Source organism: Salminus brasiliensis, chromosome 16 (genome assembly GCF_030463535.1).
Source record: "Salminus brasiliensis chromosome 16, fSalBra1.hap2, whole genome shotgun sequence".
Lineage (NCBI taxonomy): Eukaryota > Metazoa > Chordata > Actinopteri > Characiformes > Bryconidae > Salminus > Salminus brasiliensis.
This window is the reverse complement of record NC_132893.1, coordinates 33,789,191-33,809,239: the sequence shown is the minus strand read 5'-3', so window position 1 is coordinate 33,809,239 and position 20,049 is coordinate 33,789,191. Positions and strand designations below refer to the sequence as shown.

Below are 20,049 nucleotides of genomic sequence, written 5' to 3'. Positions count from 1 at the left end.
GGGAGTATTTGCAGTAAATGACTGGGGTCATTTAAATGTAAGCATAAAGGCAATGTTGATATACGGTCACACCTCTGGTCAAATTACATGTGTTGTTGATGTAAATAAGTGTAAATAGGTTTACATGCTCTGCAGAGACAGACGTCTGTACTTTCTTTAGCGTAATCACTGATTATTTGATTATTTGAAAAAATATATATATATTTTATAATATATAAAAAGATCAAATATGTTTATTTCAGAAAATAAAAAATATATATATATCAATAAAAGTTTCCTGTAGAAGATTTGTTGACTTATTTAACCAACTGATTCAGTCAGCTTTTGAAGAATGGTGGTGGCAGCTCTCACCTAGAACACACACACACTAGTGAACTTCCTTATCTTACTTAAGAAGAAATGTTGCTTATCTAAACTTTACTGGAGTAATTCTTTATTCTACTTCTCACATTTTCCCCCAATTATCTGAACTTTCTCCTCCTTACATTTTAAAAACAGCCTCGTTCCTCCTATTTCATTTCCCTTTGTTTTCATTCCGGCTCGTCATCAATAAAAACCCTCTCCAGATAAATCTCTCCATCCGGAAAGTGAGAGTCTGATCCTGATTGGATGAGAAGTATAAACAGACTCCATTCTGACTCCCTATTGGTTTATAAGAGATCCATCGCACCTGCACACGTCCCGTCACTCTCCAGCGAGCTCACAGCAGACGTCTGTAGTCTAGTATGAAGACTGTGTCCGTGGCAGAGACTCAAGAGAGCTGCAGTGAAACGTCCCGACTGAGCCCCACATTTACATTCCAATAAAGCTTATTGATCACACGCCTCTGAAGTCTGACTTTCTGCAGCTTTACAGAACTTCTAGACAACGACTCCTCATATTTTCCTCCATGAAGCTCATGTTGATGCTCAGTAGAGCACAGAGACGCTCCTTTAATAGAGCTGATATTACTGAAATGCTTCATTTTCAATGGGCAGATCTGCAGCTGAAACAGGAGCCTAGTGCAGCCCAACATTTTTAACATCAACATTTTAATAGATCATTCTCCTCATTATGACTTTTAGAGAAATGGGGTTTTGGGGAGGGGGGGGGGGGTAGTGCACTATAGACCCCTGTGGCGCAGCCTAAGCTTTCGGCCTTTGTTTTCCTTCCATTACTTTTACTTTTCTACTTGAAGTGGTTCTGAAACCAGTACTTTTACACTTTTACTGGAGTAAAAAGCTTCAGTTGATACTTCAGCTTCTATAGACGTCTTTTAAACCCTTGTATCTCCACTCACCTCTACCTGAGTGATGAATGAGAATACCTTTCACACCTTTGGTGAGCACACACACACCCAGAGCCTGGATATCGAACCCACAACCCATAAAGTGCTCAAGTGCATTGTCGTTAGCTTAGCTCTCAAATATTACTAGAGTCCTATAGGATGGATGGAGCTTATTGGCGCCGACTTTAGTGTTTAAGCTGTATTTCTGATCAGGTTTAGCACTTGTGGCCTGAACGGAGGCCCCAGCCCTAAACGCCAGTGATGAAGAGACCCTAATATTAAAGGTAGCTAAAGTGCAAAAGTGTGTGTGATGTACCTCCAAACAGCACCAGGCCGAAGCACCACTCCGTGTTGCGCAGAGTGCAGCCTCGCAGCAGAATCCGCTCGTTATCCAGAGCAAAGGTCTCCCCCTCCACCGCCAGCGTACCGGTAAACTTATCCAGACGGTTGTTTGGAGCCTCGCAGCGCACCTCACCTGAACAGCAAACACACACACACACACACACACATAGGTTACAGCATTCTGTTTGAGTAAAAATCAGCAAAATACACTGTATGGACAAAAGTTTTGGGACACCTCAGCTCATTCATTATTTCATTGAAATTAAGGGTATTAACAGAGCTGATCCTGCTTTTGTTGGGGCAACTGTCTCTCTACTGTCCAGAGAAGAAGACTTTCTACTACAATTTGGAGGAGCATTGCTTTGAGGATTTGATTGTATTCAGTGAACAAGAGCGTTATTAGTGAGGTCAGGATTATTGGATTATCACCACTCCACCCCAGAGAACACAGTTCTTCCTCTGCTCCACAGCTCAATGCTGGGGGGCTTTATACCCCTCTACTAGCCCACCTCTAGTATTAGGCAGTATGGAGCCAAAAGGTTCATGATGTAGATCTGCTCCAGAGAGTCCTATTCTATTGGCAGTTCTTCTCTACAGGGACTAGAAGAGGAGCTAGAAGAGGAGCATTTGCACATTTATGTCATAATTGTGTAGCTGGACAATTGCAAATAAGTTCTGCTGTAAACTTGGAAAAGTAGCACAATACACACACACACACACACACACACTCCTCTACTGTGTGACTCACCCTTAAAGGCTGCCAGTCTGTCAATATTATCCCCCAAATCACCCGTAACTGTCAGAGCCTGCTTCACCTTCAGATTAGTTTCACTGAGAGAGAGAGAGAGAGAGAGAGGAGGAGGAGGAGGAGGAGGAGGAGGAGAGAGAGAGAGAGAGATAGAGGGAGAGAGATAGAGAGAGATAGAGGGAGAGAGAGAGGGAGAGAGAGGGAGAGAGAGATAAAGGGAGCGAGAGGAAGAGTGAGATAGAGAGGGGGATAGAGAGACAGAGAGAGGGAGAGAGATAGAGGGAGAGAGATAGAGGGAGAGAGATAGAGGGAGAGAGAGGGAGAGAGAGAGGGAGAGAGATAGAGGGAGCGAGAGAGGGAGAGAGAGGGAGAGAGAGTATTAGTGAGTATTATTGGGGTTAATAAGAGTTAGTGAGGATTTCTGTGTTTCTAATGGGCAGTTACTGACCCGTCCAGTTCAGCAGTCTCTATATACACCAGGTTCAGAGGCTCACTGCTGGACAACAGCAGCAGATCAGCCTGAGCAGTAGAGAGAGAGCGAGAGAGAGCGAGAGAGCGAGAGCGAGAGAGAGATAATATGCAATTGCATTGCATATGTAATAACACTGTATTTTCTCAGGTATTCTCACTGTTACAAGCTGTGTGTGTGTGTGTGTGTGTGTGTGTGTGTGTGTGTGTGTGTGTGTGTGTGTGAAGTATAGGAGCTTTCTCAAACCGTGACGAATTGGTTGTTCTCCAGTTTGATGGTGTCCCCCACTTGAACATTCATCCATTTCTCACTTTTCAGTCTGTTGGAGCAACAGAACCGAGTCAGAACACAGACAGCAGAGCCAGATCACACACCCTAACACCACTAACAGCTGACCAGAGATCAGCTGGAGACGGGAGTGCAGTGTGCTGTGTGGGAAGAGGGCCTCTGAGGAAGAGGGTGGTGTTTGTCTCATGCCCCAGGACTGTTTGATCACTCGGGCTAAAATTGACGTGGACTTTAATGAGGTGATTAGGTTCTGGTTCTGGTTCTGAAGCCACTGCCAGTCTCCAGTTATTACTATGAGTATTTGGACAGGTTTAAGCACAGGTTTAAAGTTTACTGCAGAAACTCACTGTCCATCAATGAGGACGTCCACCTTGCGGTTATTCACCTGTCTGTCATTCTTGTGTCTGTTCTAGAGAGAGAGAGAGAGAGAGAGAGAGAGAGAGAGAGAGAGAGAGAGAGAGAGAGATGGGGTCAGTGTCAGGCCCATGTTTTGATTATTACAGACGATCTGCTTAGCTGTACAATTTCAACGCCTTTGCTGGACAATAACAGCATTTAAACCAGTTCAGTTCAGTTCAGTTGAGTTAACTTCTGTTGAATTGAACTCAATTCAGTTCAGTTTAATTCAGTTAAGGACAATTCTGTTTAGGTCTATTAGGTTCAATTCAGTGTAGTTCAGTTCAGATTCATTCAACCAAATTAAGTTAATTTAAGTTAACTTAGCATTCAGGTCAGTTGAGTTGAGTTTAGTTTCAATCCAATTCAGTTCAGGTCAATTCAGTTCAGTTGAGGACAATTCAGTTCAGGTGTTTTCAGTTTAGTGTAGTTCAAATTAACTTAGAATTCAACTCAATTCAGGTCAGTTGAGTTGAGTTTAGTTTCAATCCAATTCAGTTCAGTTCAATTTAGTTTTGTTCAGTTTAGGACAATTCAGTTCAGTTCTGTTCAAGGCGGTTTATTTCAGTTCAGATTGTTCAGATTCATTTAACTTCATTCACTTAACTAAATTAAGTTATTTTTACATCCGTTGGATTTAACTAAATTCAGGTCAGCTCAGTTTAATTCAGTTCAGTTTAGTTTAGGAAATTGATCAGTTTATTTTAGAATTCAAATCGATCAAGTCTGTTCAGTTTAGCTGAGTTTAATTCAGTTCAATTCAATTCAGTTAAGGACAATTTAGTTCAGCTGTGTTCCATTCAATTCGGTGTAGTTCAGTTCAGATTGTTCAGATTCATTAAACTAAATTAAGATATTTTTAGTTAACTTAGAATTCAACTCGATTCAGGTCAGTTGAGTTGAGTTCAGTTTAATTTTCTGTTCAGTTGAGCTTAATTCAGTTCAATTTAATTTAGTTCAGGTCTGTTCTGTTCAATTTGGCGTAGTTCAGTTCAGATGGTTCAATTTCATGAAACTAAATTAAGTTCATTTTAGTTCACTTAGAATTTAACTCAATTCGGGTCAATGTTCAAAATACAATTCAATTGAGTTCAGTTTAGTTCAGCTCAATTCAATTCAGTTCTCTGAGTTTAATTATCTGAATTCAATTCAGTTCTGTTTGATTTAATTAAGTTTAGTTCAGTCCAGTCCAGTGCTGTCTAGTCCAATCTACTGCATTCTAATCCAATTCTATTTAAATTTACTATTAGTTCATCTGAACTAAATTCAGTTCAGTTTAATTCAATTCTGAACTGATCTAATTCAGATCAGTTTAGCTGGATAATCTGAAGTGAGTCTGAAGTCTAATCTGATCCAGCACCGGAGAGCAGCAGCAGAAACAGCAGAAACAGTACTCACAATGTCATCGGAGCCATCTTTCGCTAGAGTGATGCACAGCACCAGCAGCAGAGGAACAACAGTGGTGAACCAGGAGAGAGAGGAGATGGCTGGAATCAACTGCAACACAAACCACAGATCACATATCATCATAAATCGAAACTGAAATGCTCTGTTTTACCAGCGGGAGAACTGGAGAACCGCTCACTCGCCGTATGTAGTGCATAACCTGGACAGGGCCCATGTTTAACCCCTCCTGGTCCCATCACTGACTCTGGTGGGCTTCCATATGCATGGCCAACAGGGGAACCCGAGAACAAAACGTTCCAGTTCCCAGTTCCCACCTGATGTCCCGGTCCGATCCAGACATATTATTTAATGGATCGGGTACTGGCTATTTTAATCCCAATCCAGTTCCGAGTCTTAATTGTAACCACAGTGATCAGAGCGCCACCTGGTGACCTGAAAACAGATCCTTTAGAAAACCCTCACTGAAACGCTCTGTTTTACCAGCGGGAGAACCGCAGAACCACTTGCTCGCCTTTCTCTGTTTATAAACCAACACTGAAGAATCCATTCAGAACTGAGTGGAGGCTAACGCTAATGCTAACACACACACACTATAGAACATGCTCAAGTGGGGCTCACATGGGTGGAACGTGGGCTTGTTGGGTTCCAGGTGGGCATTGGCTCTGAGTGGGTTTGTCCATGCCTTTGACTTCCCAAATCTGCCCCATTGTTACAGCCCACTTATAGGCTCACAAGGGTCCCATCCCACATGGGTCACATCTAGGCCCTGTATGCAGTGCACAACCCGGACATGGCCAATGTTCAACCCCTCCTGGTCCCATCACTCACCCTGGTGGGCTTCCATATGCATGGCCAACAGGGGAACCCAAGGACAAACCGTTCCAGTTCCCAGTTGGGCTACCCATACATACAGAGCCCACATGGACATGCTGGCTACGAGTCCTCACCTGGAGGATCAGCAGGAAGACGAAGTAGGCATTGGCCAGCCTCTGGAACTGCTCGAACAGGTTGAGCGGCAGGAAGGTGAAGATGTTGTATTTGGAGGTTTTGATGGCATTGTTCTGCAGAGACACACAGAGATGACGTCATCGGCATAGTCCTAGTTATGAGCTTCGACACTGGATAAAATGCAGTGTTCATACTTACAGCGTATTTAAAGGAAAGGTTGAATTCACGGTCGTTGGCTCGTAAGTGCCTCTCCTCTGCAGCAGAAGAAAACACTGTCAGTACAGCTTGTCCAAAAGTTTGTGGACACCCTTTCTAAGGAATGCATTCAACTACTTTAAGTCACACATGTGCAAATGCACAATAGAATAGGACTCTCTGGAGCAGATCAACATCATGAAGCTATTGGCACCATGCTGCCTAATGCCAGGCGAGGGCTAGCAGAGGGATGTAAAGACCCCCAGCATTGTGCAGCTGTGGAGCAGTGGAAGAACTGTGTCCTCTGGAATGATGGATGGTGCTCCATCCATCATCAAGACTTGGGACATGGGATGAGGCTGATGATGACGATGATGATGGAGATGATGATGATGAACATGATGATGACTTACCCTGTACTTTCTCTTTCTTAATGTTCAGTCCACACACTGACAGCACGGCGCCCATCTTTTTACTCTACGCATCCAGCAGCATGCTGAAGAGAAGAATAGGAGGAGAAAAAACAGAGGTCAGGTATACCAATTTTGGCCACTTTATCAGAAACACCTAGGTGGGTTCCAGGTGGGCATGGGCTCTGAGCAGGTTTGTCCATGCCTTCACCTTCCCAAATCTGACCCATCGTTATATTCCACTTATGGGCTCACAAGGCTCCCATCTCATATGGGTCACATCTAGGCCCTGTATGCAGTGCACAACCCGGACAGGGCCCATGTTTAACCCCTCCTGGTCCCATCACTGACTCTGGTGGGCTTCCATATGCATGGCCAACGGGGGAACCCAAGGACAAAACGTTCCAGTTCCCAGTTCCCACCTGATGCCCTGGTCCGATCCAGATATATTATTTAATAGATCGGGTACTGGCTATTTTAATCCCAATCTAGTTCTGAGTCTTAACTGTAACCACAGTGATCAGAGCGCCATCTGGTGTCCTTCGCTTTCGCCACTTTATCAGAAACACCTACCATATGCAGTTTGGTAGGTTTGGGAGGTTTACAGGTACAGTTACAAAACTGAGAACACCAAAGTTTCATCCAGGGGTTCCATGATGGGCCCCATCTGGAAAGTACACTAAACATAGGGTGTTGGATGGGACCCATGTGAGATTAGGGTGGGCTGTAATGATTGGGCCCATTTGGGAAGCCCATCTGGATCCCAGTAGCAATACATGTATTAACCCACGTTCTGTCCATGTGAGCCTCACATGAGAATGTTGGCTAAGAAGGAACCACCAAGGAACCACCATAGAACCACCACTGTCCAGACATTATTTGGGTCAGATCTGGGGAAAACTGAATGCTGGGAGTAGGAACACACCTGAAGGCCCTCCTCCCTACGTCCTGTAAATTCCACCCCCAGCTCCACATATCAGAGCGGGGACTGATGGGACCACCAAGCAGAAGCCCCCCGAACTCCAGCCTCCAGAGTTTTTTTTCCCCTCTCTCAAAGTCAGAAGCTGATGGCCTGGTCCAAACCAGCAAACTGTATAATTACTGGCCATTTTACTAGAAACCCCTCTCTCATAGCTCCTCCTTGCTGGTGTTTAGTCAGAGGCTGTAGCTCCATCTCTCGTTGTAGAGTGTGTGTTTACAGCACTGAACCTGAAGGCCATCAGGGGTTGCTTTTGACCTTCACTGAGGGCCAAGTTCAGTCCCCAGAGCCACTTTAGGTTGGATATTATTGGATGATGGACCCACTTCTACCATCTCACATTGTTCAGAAGTCCATCTAGAACAAAATCTGTGCTTTATAGCGCCCCAATCCTGAACACTGACCACAAGCTAACATGTTAGCCTCATGGTAATTCAGCTTACAGTGTTGATGTTGATGATTCTTGACCACCAAATGAGTAGCGCTCGGATATCCTCCTGTATCTTCTCTTCTGATCTTTAGGCCTCTTGATGATAACATGAGGTAATAAGTGGGTCTGTTTATGTAGAGTTGAGGTTAAAAACAGGAGCTTTTCCATTTGAACCCACTCGTGAATGTGGCTCGTGAATTTCGTTTGCTCTTTGTTCCATCCTGGTTGGACTTGGCAGTTTCAGATGGCTGATATGAGATAAGATTAACAAAGATAGCTAGGGGTGTGTGTGCGAGGGAGAGAGAGAGGGGGAGAGGGAGAGGGAGGGAGGGGGAGGGAGAGAGGGAGAGGGAGGGAGGGGGAGGGAGAGAGAGAGAGAGAGAGAGAGAGAGAGAAGAGAGAGAGAGAGAGAGAGAGAGAGAGAGAGAGAGAGAGAGAGAGAGAGAGAGTCTCCAGGTCTAATGTTCAGGGTTAGGACTTACACGTTATCAGTTCTGTAATTTGCACTGATCTGAAAGGGCTGAGTAAGTGCAGTCTGCTGTGAGCACAGATTCAGTGTACTGATTATTATACCAGGCTGACCAGACGTCCTCTTTTCCCTGGACATGTCCTCTTGGATATGAAAAATGAGTCCGGCCGGATTTCTCGTTAATTTCACGTGTGTGTTTGTTTGTACAGTTGCTTTAGAGGTACATATATGTTTAAGCTCCGCCTTCTTATCATCACTGTTGGTCTAAATGGACCGGCATCTACATCCATCATTGATCAAACTGTTTAAGCTCCGCCTTCTTACCGCCACTGCTGGTCTACATGTACCTGCAACTACATCAATCATTGGTCAAACTGCTGAAGTCCTGCCTTTTTACCACCACTATTGGTCTAAATGTACAGGCATCTACTTCAGTCATTGATCAAACTGTTTAAGCTCCGCCTTCTTACCGTCACTGTTGGTCTAAATGGACCGGCATCTACATCCATCATTGATCAAACTGTTTAAGCCCTGCCTTCTTACCGTCACTGTTGGTCTAAATGGACCGGCATCTACATCCATCATTGATCAAACTGTTTAAGCTCCGCCTTCGTACCACCACTGTTGGTCTACATGTATCGGCGTCTACATCCATCATTGATCAAACTGTTTAAGCTCCGCCTTCTTACCACCACTATTGGTCTAAATGTACCAGCATCTACATCAGCCATTGATCGAACTGTTTAAGCTCTGCCTTCTTACCATTGCTATTGGTCTACATGTACTTGCATCTATATCAACCACTGGTCAAACTACTAAGGTCCCACCTTCTCACTGCAAATATTGGTCTACATGAATCAACATCTACATCCGTCATTGGTCATTTTTGGTCTTAGGTCATTCTTAGGTCCCGCCTTCTCACTGCCACTAGTAGTCTCAATGTACCTGTATCTACATCAACCATTGGTCAAACTGCTTAAGCACCGTCTTCTCACTTTATTAGAAACTATTCTAATCCTGGGTTGGTCTTCCCTTTGCTCTCAAGACTTCTTGATTCTTCATGTCATGGATTTCACAAGATATTTGAAACCTTCCTTTGAGATTCTGCTCCATGCTGACATGACTGGGGCATTCAAGCGATTGACTGGTTTTTAATGGCCGAGAAAACATTCCCCACACCATTACACCATCTCCACCAGCCTGGACTGTCCACATAAGGCTGGTTAGGGTCCTGGCTTCATGCTGTTGGTGCCTACCCTACAGCAGAAATCCAGATTCGATTTGCTATGCTAAGCGATGTTATAAACAAAAGCAGCTTTCTACAGGCTTCCCGTGAATACCAGTAAGACTCTGAAGGCTCAGTGTCTTAGAGCTTCATGGATCAGGCTTTGATGGAAGCTTTATAGCAATAGTGTTTTCAGAATCAGTAAATATAGGTGTGTGTTCATCTGGAAAGATGGCGAGAGAGAGCTCATCAATGGCTGAGCTCTGATAAGAGCTATAGTCGTAAATGCTCGGTGTATTTCCTGAACTTCCTTTAGTTTATTATTAACCAAACGGAGCCAATACACACCTTCAGTCCACTGATCATCTCACTGCATTATACTCACAATAGCGAGTCCTACACACACTGGGTAAAGCGAGTAACAGTAGTGGGCAATGCCATACTGAGCCTTTTTAGAGAAGAATAATTTTATGGCGAACAGCCATTAAATTATTACCACCCGACTAATATGGAGTAGGTCCCTCTAGTGCCACTGCTACAGATCTGACCTTGCGAGGCCTGGACTCCAGGCATGGACTCCTGCGGTAGCTGCACACCTTTAGATGCTAGTCTTTAGTCCTATAAGTTGTAAGGTGGGCCTTCCAAGAGCATCAATGAGAGCCTTGACCCCTATATATATATATAGAGAGAGAAATTGAAAGTGTCCCGTGGTATCTGGACACATTCGGACGTTACCAGCAAGTCCAGTAACTTGTGCAGTAGGGCCTCCATTAGCATCAATGAACCTTGCCTTGTCCATCCAGTGAACTTCCCACAAGACCTGCCTGATGTTTTGGAGATGTTCTGACCCAGTTGGGTGTCTCAGATTCTTACGCTTGTCCATTTTTCCAGCTTCATCACCTTCATCACCTTCATCACCTTCAAGAACTGACTGTTCACTTGATGCCTAATATGTAGATTCACCCCTCGACTTTACAGTTCACATGCCAGTGGTACTAATGTTATGGCTGATTGGTGCATATTAAAATAACATTAATATATAAGTGTTGTTGGATCGTTCAGAAGCAGCATTAATCAGATCTGATCACTGCTGTTAATGATGACTTTTAGCTTCCACACTTGTGGTGTATAAATTCTATGTATTATATCATATCTTATTGTAATGGAACATCATGACTAGCATGTTAGCGGGTGGCTTACACATTAGCTAGTAGTTAGATATGGGTGCTAGATCGGGACACAGTGAAGAGCAGCTTTCGTTTCAGATGAGATGCTGGACTATCCTACATTCAAAGGGCCGGTCATGCCGGTCACAGTGACTCGAAATAGGTCAGTGACCACAGCAATGAGAGACATTGGCTGGGTTTTGAGCCAATCCCCCAGCCCCACCTCCCTTTCTAAAAGTAGTGGGAAAACACCTGCTTCACTACCATATGTGTCAATAGACACACACACACACACACACACACACACACACACACACACGTACATTGTCTAGTCCCTGTAGAGAAGAACTGCCAATAGAATAGGACTCTCCAGAGCAGATCAACATCATGACCCTATCAGCACCATGCTGCCTAATAATGCCAGGCGTGGGCTAGTAGAGGGGTATAAAGCCCCCCAGCATTGAGCTGTGGAGCAGTGGAAGAGCTGTGTTCTCTGGAATGATGGTGGTGGAACTCCATCCAGTACTTTTAGGATGAGTTAGGGAGCTGAGGATGACGAGGTGGGGTGGTGATAATCCGACACCCTGACCTCACTAACACTCCTCACAGGAGTTCTCCCCCAAAATCTAGTAGAAAGTCTTCATCCCTTTCTAAATGACCTTGATTTCAGAAGAAACATTGAACGAGCAGGTGTCCCAATACTTTTGTCAACAAATATACACACTCGATATCCACATGTAGTTGTTTTTTTTTTTCTAAAGAGCTGTAACACGTACAGTTCAGCCCCAGACTGAGTTACAGTACATTACCTTCTTTAAAATAACTGAGAATAAGCAGCTCTAACACACACATACCTGAGTCACAAAGGTCCCATCAAGTTCCCGGAGATCAAGTCACGTCCCAGACGAAACTTTGAACACACACACGCACCAGCAAAGTCAGATGGACTACAATCCCCACAATCCAACCGTGCAGCTCCCTTTTCCTCACTCTACTTTGGCCAAGGCAGGTTGAAATGGTCGACGGACTGTCCAGACGAAGCCCTAGACCTAGACCTTCTTCAGGTCAGGGCTGGGTGAGGAGGGAAAAAGTCAGGGTCAGAGGTCAGGGAGTGGGGAAGTGAAGCGGTGGAGTGTGGACACACCTGTGGCTGGAAGGAAATGGAGAGGGGTTGTAGAAGCTGGTGGGTGTTTCACACAGAAAGCAAACATTAACTGATCTTTGGACTCAAGGGCAGGCCAGTAAAACGCAGACTGTACGAGTGACGTGGACCAAAACACAACCAATCAGAGAAGCAAACTGACCACAGTTCAGCTTGCTTAGGGGTCAGTTGTCAGTTTATTAAGTCCACCTACTTCATATTTTCATATCTGGCCCTTTTATCACTAACACCCATCCCATAGGTCCACTTTTAGCCGCACAATTTATCAGGGCCCACAAAAACCACCATTTAGGTGGCATGTAGATGACAATATTGGGCCGGTGGTCTTAATGTTTTGGCTTAATCCGAGTTTCTGCTTATTCAGCCACTGGTAAGTGTTTAGCGCCGCCCCTTACACAATAAGTCATATTTGAGCATGGATCACATTATGTTTTCAATGGGGCACAATACAGGGTAGCCAATCAGAACAGAGGTTATTTACATATATCTGTCTTAATGGTCCCCGTTTCATTCTGAAGGAGATTGAACAGAATTAAGACTATTTTCCGACTTAAGATAAGATCCTGGATCTAGAACCATTTCCCGGTTTATTTAAAGCAGAATTATTTGGGACCTGGAATTTCTCTTTGCTCCCAGGCTCCCCCTACAGGTGGGGGAGTGTAATTCACAGTAATCACAAAGCAGCAAATACAAATAACGCTTTGAGCTTATTTGACCTCTAGCTGTACACATGCATTTCTGGACAAGCTGAGAGACCCAGAAGCAGCATCTGAAGGTAGAGAAGCATGGCCGAGGCGGTAGAGTAATACTACAGTACATTTTAAACTAGGTGGTAGAAAGCAGCCAATCAGAGGCTTTTTTGCCTCAGATGTTGCCACCACACCATCAGTGACAGACAGGAGTTCATATAGAGAGCGAGTCGCCGCACACCACTACGAAACATTTCATTATCAACTGAGTTGAAGATACAGATGCAGGAGAACTGAATTTGCAACCTCTAGGGGGCGCAACAGTCCGGTTTCATTCATTTATTCTTAAAAAAAAAAAAAAAAACATTTGTTGGACAAATTACTGGTTTTGTCCAAATGCTGGAAGAAGTGTGTGTGTGTGGAAATGGAGTGGTCGTTAGATGGGGACTAGATAAGTAGATGATTAATCTTCTTAACAGAGGATCAGTAAAACATCAACAGCAGATCAGTGCAGCAGCAGCAGTGAAGCATCTGAATCCACTGAGGTAAACATCCTGGAGATGTTCTGTTGATGCTTTGCTGACACCTGGGCTCCTGGCCCTAATCCTAACCTAACCTCAACCCAAAACCTAACCCTCATCCTGGCCCCAATCCTAACCTAACCTCAACCCAAAACCTAACCCTCATCCTGGCCCTAATCCTAACCTAACCTCAACCCAAAACCTAACCCTCATCCTGGCCCCAATCCTAACCTAACCTCAACCCAAAACCTAACCCTCATCCTGGCCCCAATCCTAACCTAACCTCAACCCAAAACCTAACCCTCATCCTGGCCCTAATCCTAACCTAACCTCAACCCAAAACCTAACCCTGATCCTGGCCCTAATCCTAACCTAACCTCAACCCAAAACCTAACCCTCATCCTGGCCCCAATCCTAACCTAACCTCAACCTAAAACTCATCCTGGCCCTAATCCTAACCTAACCTCAACCCAAAACCTAACCCTGATCCTGGCCCTAATCCTAACCTAACCTCAACCCAAAACCTAACCCTCATCCTGGCCCTAATCCTAACCTAACCTCAACCCAAAACCTAATCCTAACCTAACCTTAATCCAAAACCTAATCCTAACCCTCATCCTGCCCCTAATCTTAACTTCAACCTCAACCCAAAACCTAACCCTCATCCTGGCCCTAATCCTAACCTCAACCCAAAACCTAGTCCTAACCCTCATCCTAACCTAGCCTCAACTCAAAAACGTAGTCCTAACCCTCATCCTGGCTCTAATCCTAATTTAAACTTAACCCAAAACCTAGTCCTAACCCTAACCCTCATCCTGGCCCTAATCCTAACCTAACTTCAAATCCAAAACCTAATCCTAACCCTAACCCTAATCCTGGCTCTAATCCTAATCTAACCTTAACCCAAAACCTAATCCTAACCCTCATCCTGGCTCTAATCCTAATCTAACCTTAACCCAAAACCTAGTCCAGACCCTCAGAATCCTAATCCAACCCTGAACCTAGTCCTAACTCTGAGGTGGGTCTGTATAGAGCTGTTAGATGATCAGGGCTTTCTCAGGTGAGCGTCTACAGATCTGAACTTCCCTCTCTGAATAAAGTGAAGATCAGCTGAACTCTGGTCTTCAGTAAAAGTCTCTTGCTGATCTGCTGACTGTTCAGAAGCTGCTCCGTCACTGAGATGGAGTTCAGACGCTCCTGAGAGTCTGAGAGTGTTTATTTCAGCTAAGAGGAACCGCTCCTAATAAAGCGTCAGAAAACAAACAGTATTTACATATTTCCTCTCACTGCACTTCAAAGCAGGTCTGAAGAAATCCCCAAAGCAACAAAATTTCCTTTAAGTATTTGATGTAAAAGTAGTATGCTGGGGCGTTTCCACACACGCTTTAATGATCACACAAACACAATTTTTTTTTTTTTTTTTTTTTTTTTTTTTTGCAGTCGTGACAGAATACAATATAAATAAAACTTCACAATCCCAGAACATGTGGTTTAAACACACTTGTTGCATCACATGCTTTTCCAGTCACTGTTTTCATCGTTAGTGCAAGAATTCACACGCTTAAAAAAATACATGACATAAAAAAGAAAAGTGAACACTTGCACAAATTGGCACGAGGAATATTAATATATACACACATACTACATAGTGGTAGCTTCATCCTCCTAACAGTCCCGAAAGTACACAGTCACAGTAACTAACAGTGGGTGCATATATCTACAGTATACAGTGTGAGACTGACCGTAACACACACACACACACACACACACACACACACACACACAGCTGCATGTGGACGCGATTTCTAGAAGATCTCTAGGACCGTTGGCAAAAACGTAGGCAGTTTTAGGACAGACATGTTGTTTAGACTGAAGATTCACAGTCTGAGTGAGTACTTTGCACATTTCTCGGATTGCATGACTGATCTCCAGTGTAATGAAATACAGGGGAAATATCTGGGGAAAAAAAATCAATAAATAAAAAATAAAAAAAGCACATCAACAATAGCAAACGTTTTCAACTGGAGAAAAACAAGCATAGAAATGATATGGATATAAATATTGCTATCACTTGCAGCCTTTCCACAAGAAAAGGGGGACGAAGGGAACAAATAAGAGGCAACTGAACATGGGAACGGAATAAAAGTCACTTCACAGGACAAAGAAAACAACAACAAAAAAATGACAACAACAATAAAACAAGGTTTAACTTAAGTAGATCATTAACTAACTAAAGTAAGGCCGCTCAGCTGTAAGAAAAAATGCATGTGGACGATTTGTTGATGTACCCTGGCGATCATTCGAGCGTTGAATGGATCTGTGCGTCGTATTGGTCCCGTCCGGCTATTTACACCACATCGCACCACTAATTCATACTAATTCACACCGGTTCGTTCACTGTACAGTACAACAGCGCTCCTCCTGGAACAAGTGAACGCTTCAGATATAAACATCTGGCAATAAAATCACACTAGAAGAACATCCACACCCACACACCTGTGTCAGAATCCATATACGTGATGTAAGGAGGAGTCCAGTGACTAGTACATGTTGCAGGTGTCCCAACCACCAGAACCACCACCAATGACTAGGCACCTGCTAGATGGGACTTTCTGACTAAGGGTTTCTAATAAAGTGGCCAGGCATTGGAGGCAGCCACAAACATGGTCCACCGTTCTATCAGTATGTGGTCTGGTCAGTGGTGCTATTGATGTTTGGGTAGAAGCACCAAGTCCACTACCAGTGACCAGAACCAGATAGATGTGCTAGAGTGGGTCATTGAGACTTTCTAACTAAGGGTTTCTAATAAATTGGCCAGGTAGGGAAGGTTCTTACTGGTAAGAACCTGTAAATTGTACCAGAGCCACAAACATGGTCCACAATTCCAATGATATCTGGTCTGGTCAGTGGTGCTATTGATGCTTGGGTAGAATCCACCAAATCCACTACCAGTGACCAGAACCAGCTAGATGGGCTAGAGTGGGCCACAGACATTTTAACTAAGGGTTTCTAATAAAGTGGCCATACAATGGAGGTTCTCACAGGTAAGAACATTCCAGTAATATCTGGTCTGGTCAATGGTACCATTGATGCTTGGGTAGAAGCACCAAGTCCACTACCAGTGACCAGAACCAGCTAGATGGGCTAGAGTGTGTAACAGAGACTTTATAACTAAGGGGTTCTAATAAAGTGGCCATGCAGTGGAGGTTCTGACTGGTAAGATCATTCCAGTAATATCTGGTCTGGTCAAGGGTACCACTGATGCTTGGGTAGAAGTCCACCAAGTCCACTACCAATGACCAGAATGAGCTAGATGGGCTAGAGTGGGTCATTGAGACTTTCTAAGGGTTTCTAATAAAGTGGCCATGCAGTGGAGGTTCCGATTGGTAAGAACATTCCAGTTATATTTGGTCTGGTCAAGGGTAGCATTGATGCTTGGGCAGAAGTCCACCAAGTCCACTACCAGTGACCAGAAGCAGCTGTTTTTTTTTTTTTTAGGGCCTGGTCATTTCCTAGCTCATCACTGCTGGGCCGAAGCCTCTTATTTCCAACTGGTTGCTTTAAAGAAAAAGGAGAAATGAACATTCTTGGAGAACGTGCAGAGCAGCTGGGGATGAAATGAGGTTAGGAGGTTTCGTCTGACAGCGATGAGACGTTTTATCATGCAGTTCATGGAACAACGTTTCTTTAATGCTGTTAAAGAAAGCCTGCAGTTCGAAAGGCACACAGTTGGCTGTCAAACACATCCTGAACCGCTCTCAAAGTGAGGTGATATGTTATATACCAGTTGAACTGAAGATTACAGGGTCTTAAAAACACAAACTGGGCCTAACTGGTGGGAGAGACCCAGTCAGAACTGACCGTCCCCCTTAAATCAAACTATTTGACACATTCACCACATCACCAGAATAAGGCATTTATACACATGGCAGGATAAGGGTGTAAGGGAAGTGTACTAGGGACATCTAGGGACCCTGTGTGCTCTACTGTTTGAGGCATATCCGACACACTCACTTACACAGTTCCTATAAAGTGACCACAGGCTAAAACACAAACAGGTATACTGATGAAAGTGAGCGAGAGTGAAGAGGGTGTATGTACAGTAATACAGTCAGGATCAGGAAGAAACCTCACAATTCAGCCCATGTAATTTTAGGGTATTAAATCAAGGGTATTAAAAAAAGAGCTGATCCTGCTTTTGTTGGAGTGACTGTCTCTACTGTAGAGAAGACTTTCTGAAGCACTGCTGTGAGGATTTTGATTGCATTCAGTGACAAGACCGTGTTAGTGAGGTCAGGATGTTGGATGATGATCACAACCCTACCTCACTCCCAACTCACTCCCAACAATACTGCTTCACAGCTGCACAATGCTGGGGGGCTTTATACCCCTCTACTAGCCCATGCCTGGCATTAAGCAGCATGGTGCCAATAGGGCCATCTGATCTGATCTGCTCTGGAGAGTCCTATTCTATTGGCAGTACTTCTCTATAAAGACTAGACAAGCCGTGTGTGCGTAAGAGCAATGGGTGCAACTTAAAGTAGCTGAATGCATTCATTAGAAGGGGTGTCCACAAATATTTGGACATATAGTGTATATTAGTGCTTGTTTTAAAGCCATCACAGCCTTTTCCTAGTTTGATCCCTTAACCCATCCGCAGTGGTGCAGGCTAAAGCCCAGCTGCTCATGTGCATGTCCAGACTACTCAAATCAGAGCCAAATTAGAACTTTCAAACTGTATGAATGAGCAAGAGTGAGAGGCGACAATCCTGGACTGATGTATCTATGGCCACTGCAGCCACAGCAGCTCTCAAAATATTACATAATAATCATGGACAGAGAATACGATGACATCACATTAGTGAAAGGTGAAGCAGCCATGTGAGTGCAGTGCATTACAGCCAGGAAGGAAGAAGCTGAAGACTGAAGACTCCTCCGGATGAAGCTTGCGCCCAGTTCTGCTCCGCCCATCCCTAAACCACTCCTCTATTGATCAGCAGCCCTCGAACGTGTACAGATCTGCCTCCACTGTCCTCACTGAGAGAGGCTCGACCGCTTCCTCCGCTTCCTTATCTGCCCTCCTCCGCCGAGCGAGTTTCCGACTTCAGCTTGACGAACTCTTTGGCCACCTCGTCTCCGGAGCGCTGCGACAGGATGCGCATCACGGTCAGGCCCGTGTCGTCCATGTGCACTTGCGTTCCCAGCGGGCACCAGCAGGCACAGCTGGCCCTCTGAGCCACGTCCCGCAGCTGGATCACCGCGATGCCCACCACGCGGTCGGCACGGCCGAAGCAGTAGTCCTTTACACACACCTGCAGCTCGTAACACTCCGGCCCGTCCTCGTTCCCCAGAATACTGTAATACACATGAAATAGAATGATTTGCATGTTTGGCCAAAGACACACACACACACATACAAACACACACACACAGACACACACAGACACACACAGACACACACAGACATACACAGACATACACAGACATACACAGACACACACAGACACACACAGACACACACAGACACACAGACACACAGACACACAGACACACAGACACACGCTACATAAAAGACCGATTTGCATGTTTGGCCAAAGACACACACACACACACACACACACACACACACACACACACACACACTACATACATTCACACACATATATATTTAAATGGTAATATTCAGAAAATAAGCCGTTTAAAATGTGCAAGACTGTGAGAATCAGCTGTGAACCGTCTCTACTCACAAGTGAAAAGTCTCGTTGAATTTTGGGGCCCAGCTGTTGTTCTTGGACTTGGTGGTGAATTTGCGCTTCTTGTCGCTGAGGTGAGGGCCGATCATCGTGATCTCCACAAACGGACGGAACATTCCAGACGTCTGCCACTTCAGATCGTTCGCTGCCACCACTGAGGACGGAGGGAAGGCAAAGTGACGGGGGTAAGTGTATTGATTAGAGAACGCATTAAGAGAATTAAGGGGCAGTGGTGGGTCAGCGGTTAGAGCTCCGGGCTATTGATGATAGGGTTGTGGGTTCTATACCCAGGCTCGGCAAGCTGCCACTGCTGGACCCTTGAGCAAGGCCATTCACCCGGGTGCTGGAGTTGGCTGCCCACCACTCTGTGAGTTCACTGCCTCTAGTTCACAGTGTGTATGTGCGTGTGTGTGTGTGTGTGTGTGTGTTCACTACCACAGATGGGTCAAATACGGGTTAGATAACAGAGTCATACCGTGTCTGAAAGCACTAGTGGAGATCACTGAACATCTGCACAGGGTTGCAGTTAGCACCATGCTAATTGGCGGGGTATAAGCTTCCATCACTGGTTAGCCACATTAGCCACGTAGCTAAAACCTTGACTGATCGGCTGGTTGCTAGAATAGTTTTACTATAGTAAAATCCTTGTAGTAAATCCTTGCTTTAATTAATTAGTTAATTTAAAATAACAATAATTTAATAATAATAACAATAATTTAATAATAATAAAAATAATAACATCAATAAATCTTTTATTCTATATTTCTATATTAAAATAGAAAATATAAAGCAGAAATATAAAAATATATTTTCAAATAATAGAAACACATTTAATTAGTTAATTAATAATTAATTAAATTCAATTAATTAACTGATTGATTTTACACCAATGGAAATACAAGCTGGGTTTATATTAAACCTCCTTCTATTAAAACAGTTAAAAGCTGGGGCTGCTTGAGGACATCAGAATCACGTCCTTATCAGGACAGAACTGCTTTGGTGCATCAGAGAGGTTCAATCCTGTGTATGGTTCCAGATCTGAAGATGATATGTGATGATGTATTTGCTGAACTCCAGAGGAGCAGAAGGTTTAGTTGATGCTGGACTAGACTGGTGTTTTACTCATTTGACTGCATTACAGACATGTTTATGGATACCAGCGTTTCACAGTGTGAAGAATATTGA

At 44.2% G+C, this 20,049-nt stretch overlaps 2 protein-coding genes across 5 annotated transcripts in view; both read right to left on the bottom strand.

Annotated features, from left to right (window-relative positions):
- atp8b5b (ATPase phospholipid transporting 8B5b) overlaps positions 1-11,883 on the bottom strand; it is a 28,521-nt gene extending 16,638 nt beyond the window's left edge. The window contains exons 1-10 of one of the 2 annotated variants that reach the window (XM_072659180.1): positions 11,594-11,883; positions 6,474-6,556; positions 6,064-6,119; positions 5,865-5,978; positions 4,909-5,007; positions 3,462-3,523; positions 3,073-3,145; positions 2,806-2,876; positions 2,358-2,440; positions 1,584-1,742 (exon numbers count right to left, since the gene is read on the bottom strand). In XM_072659180.1, the coding sequence (XP_072515281.1) occupies positions 1,584-1,742; positions 2,358-2,440; positions 2,806-2,876; positions 3,073-3,145; positions 3,462-3,523; positions 4,909-5,007; positions 5,865-5,978; positions 6,064-6,119; positions 6,474-6,528 (772 nt within the window). In that variant the 5' untranslated portion in view covers positions 6,529-6,556; positions 11,594-11,883. Of the gene's footprint in view, positions 1-1,583; positions 1,743-2,357; positions 2,441-2,805; positions 2,877-3,072; positions 3,146-3,461; positions 3,524-4,908; positions 5,008-5,864; positions 5,979-6,063; positions 6,120-6,473; positions 6,557-11,593 lie in introns of those variants that run through there. The other variant, XM_072659181.1, reaches the window with a different exon arrangement.
- Positions 11,884-14,540: 2,657 nt separating this feature from the next.
- The window catches only part of unc13bb (unc-13 homolog Bb (C. elegans)), a 134,370-nt gene continuing 128,861 nt past the window's right edge, over positions 14,541-20,049 (bottom strand). For all 3 annotated transcript variants that reach the window (XM_072659139.1, XM_072659137.1, XM_072659138.1), the window contains 2 exons: positions 18,859-19,018; positions 14,541-18,466 (listed from right to left, as the gene is read on the bottom strand). In XM_072659139.1, coding sequence (XP_072515240.1) covers positions 18,181-18,466; positions 18,859-19,018 — 446 coding nt within the window. In that variant the 3' untranslated portion in view covers positions 14,541-18,180. The remainder of the gene's footprint in view (positions 18,467-18,858; positions 19,019-20,049) is intronic.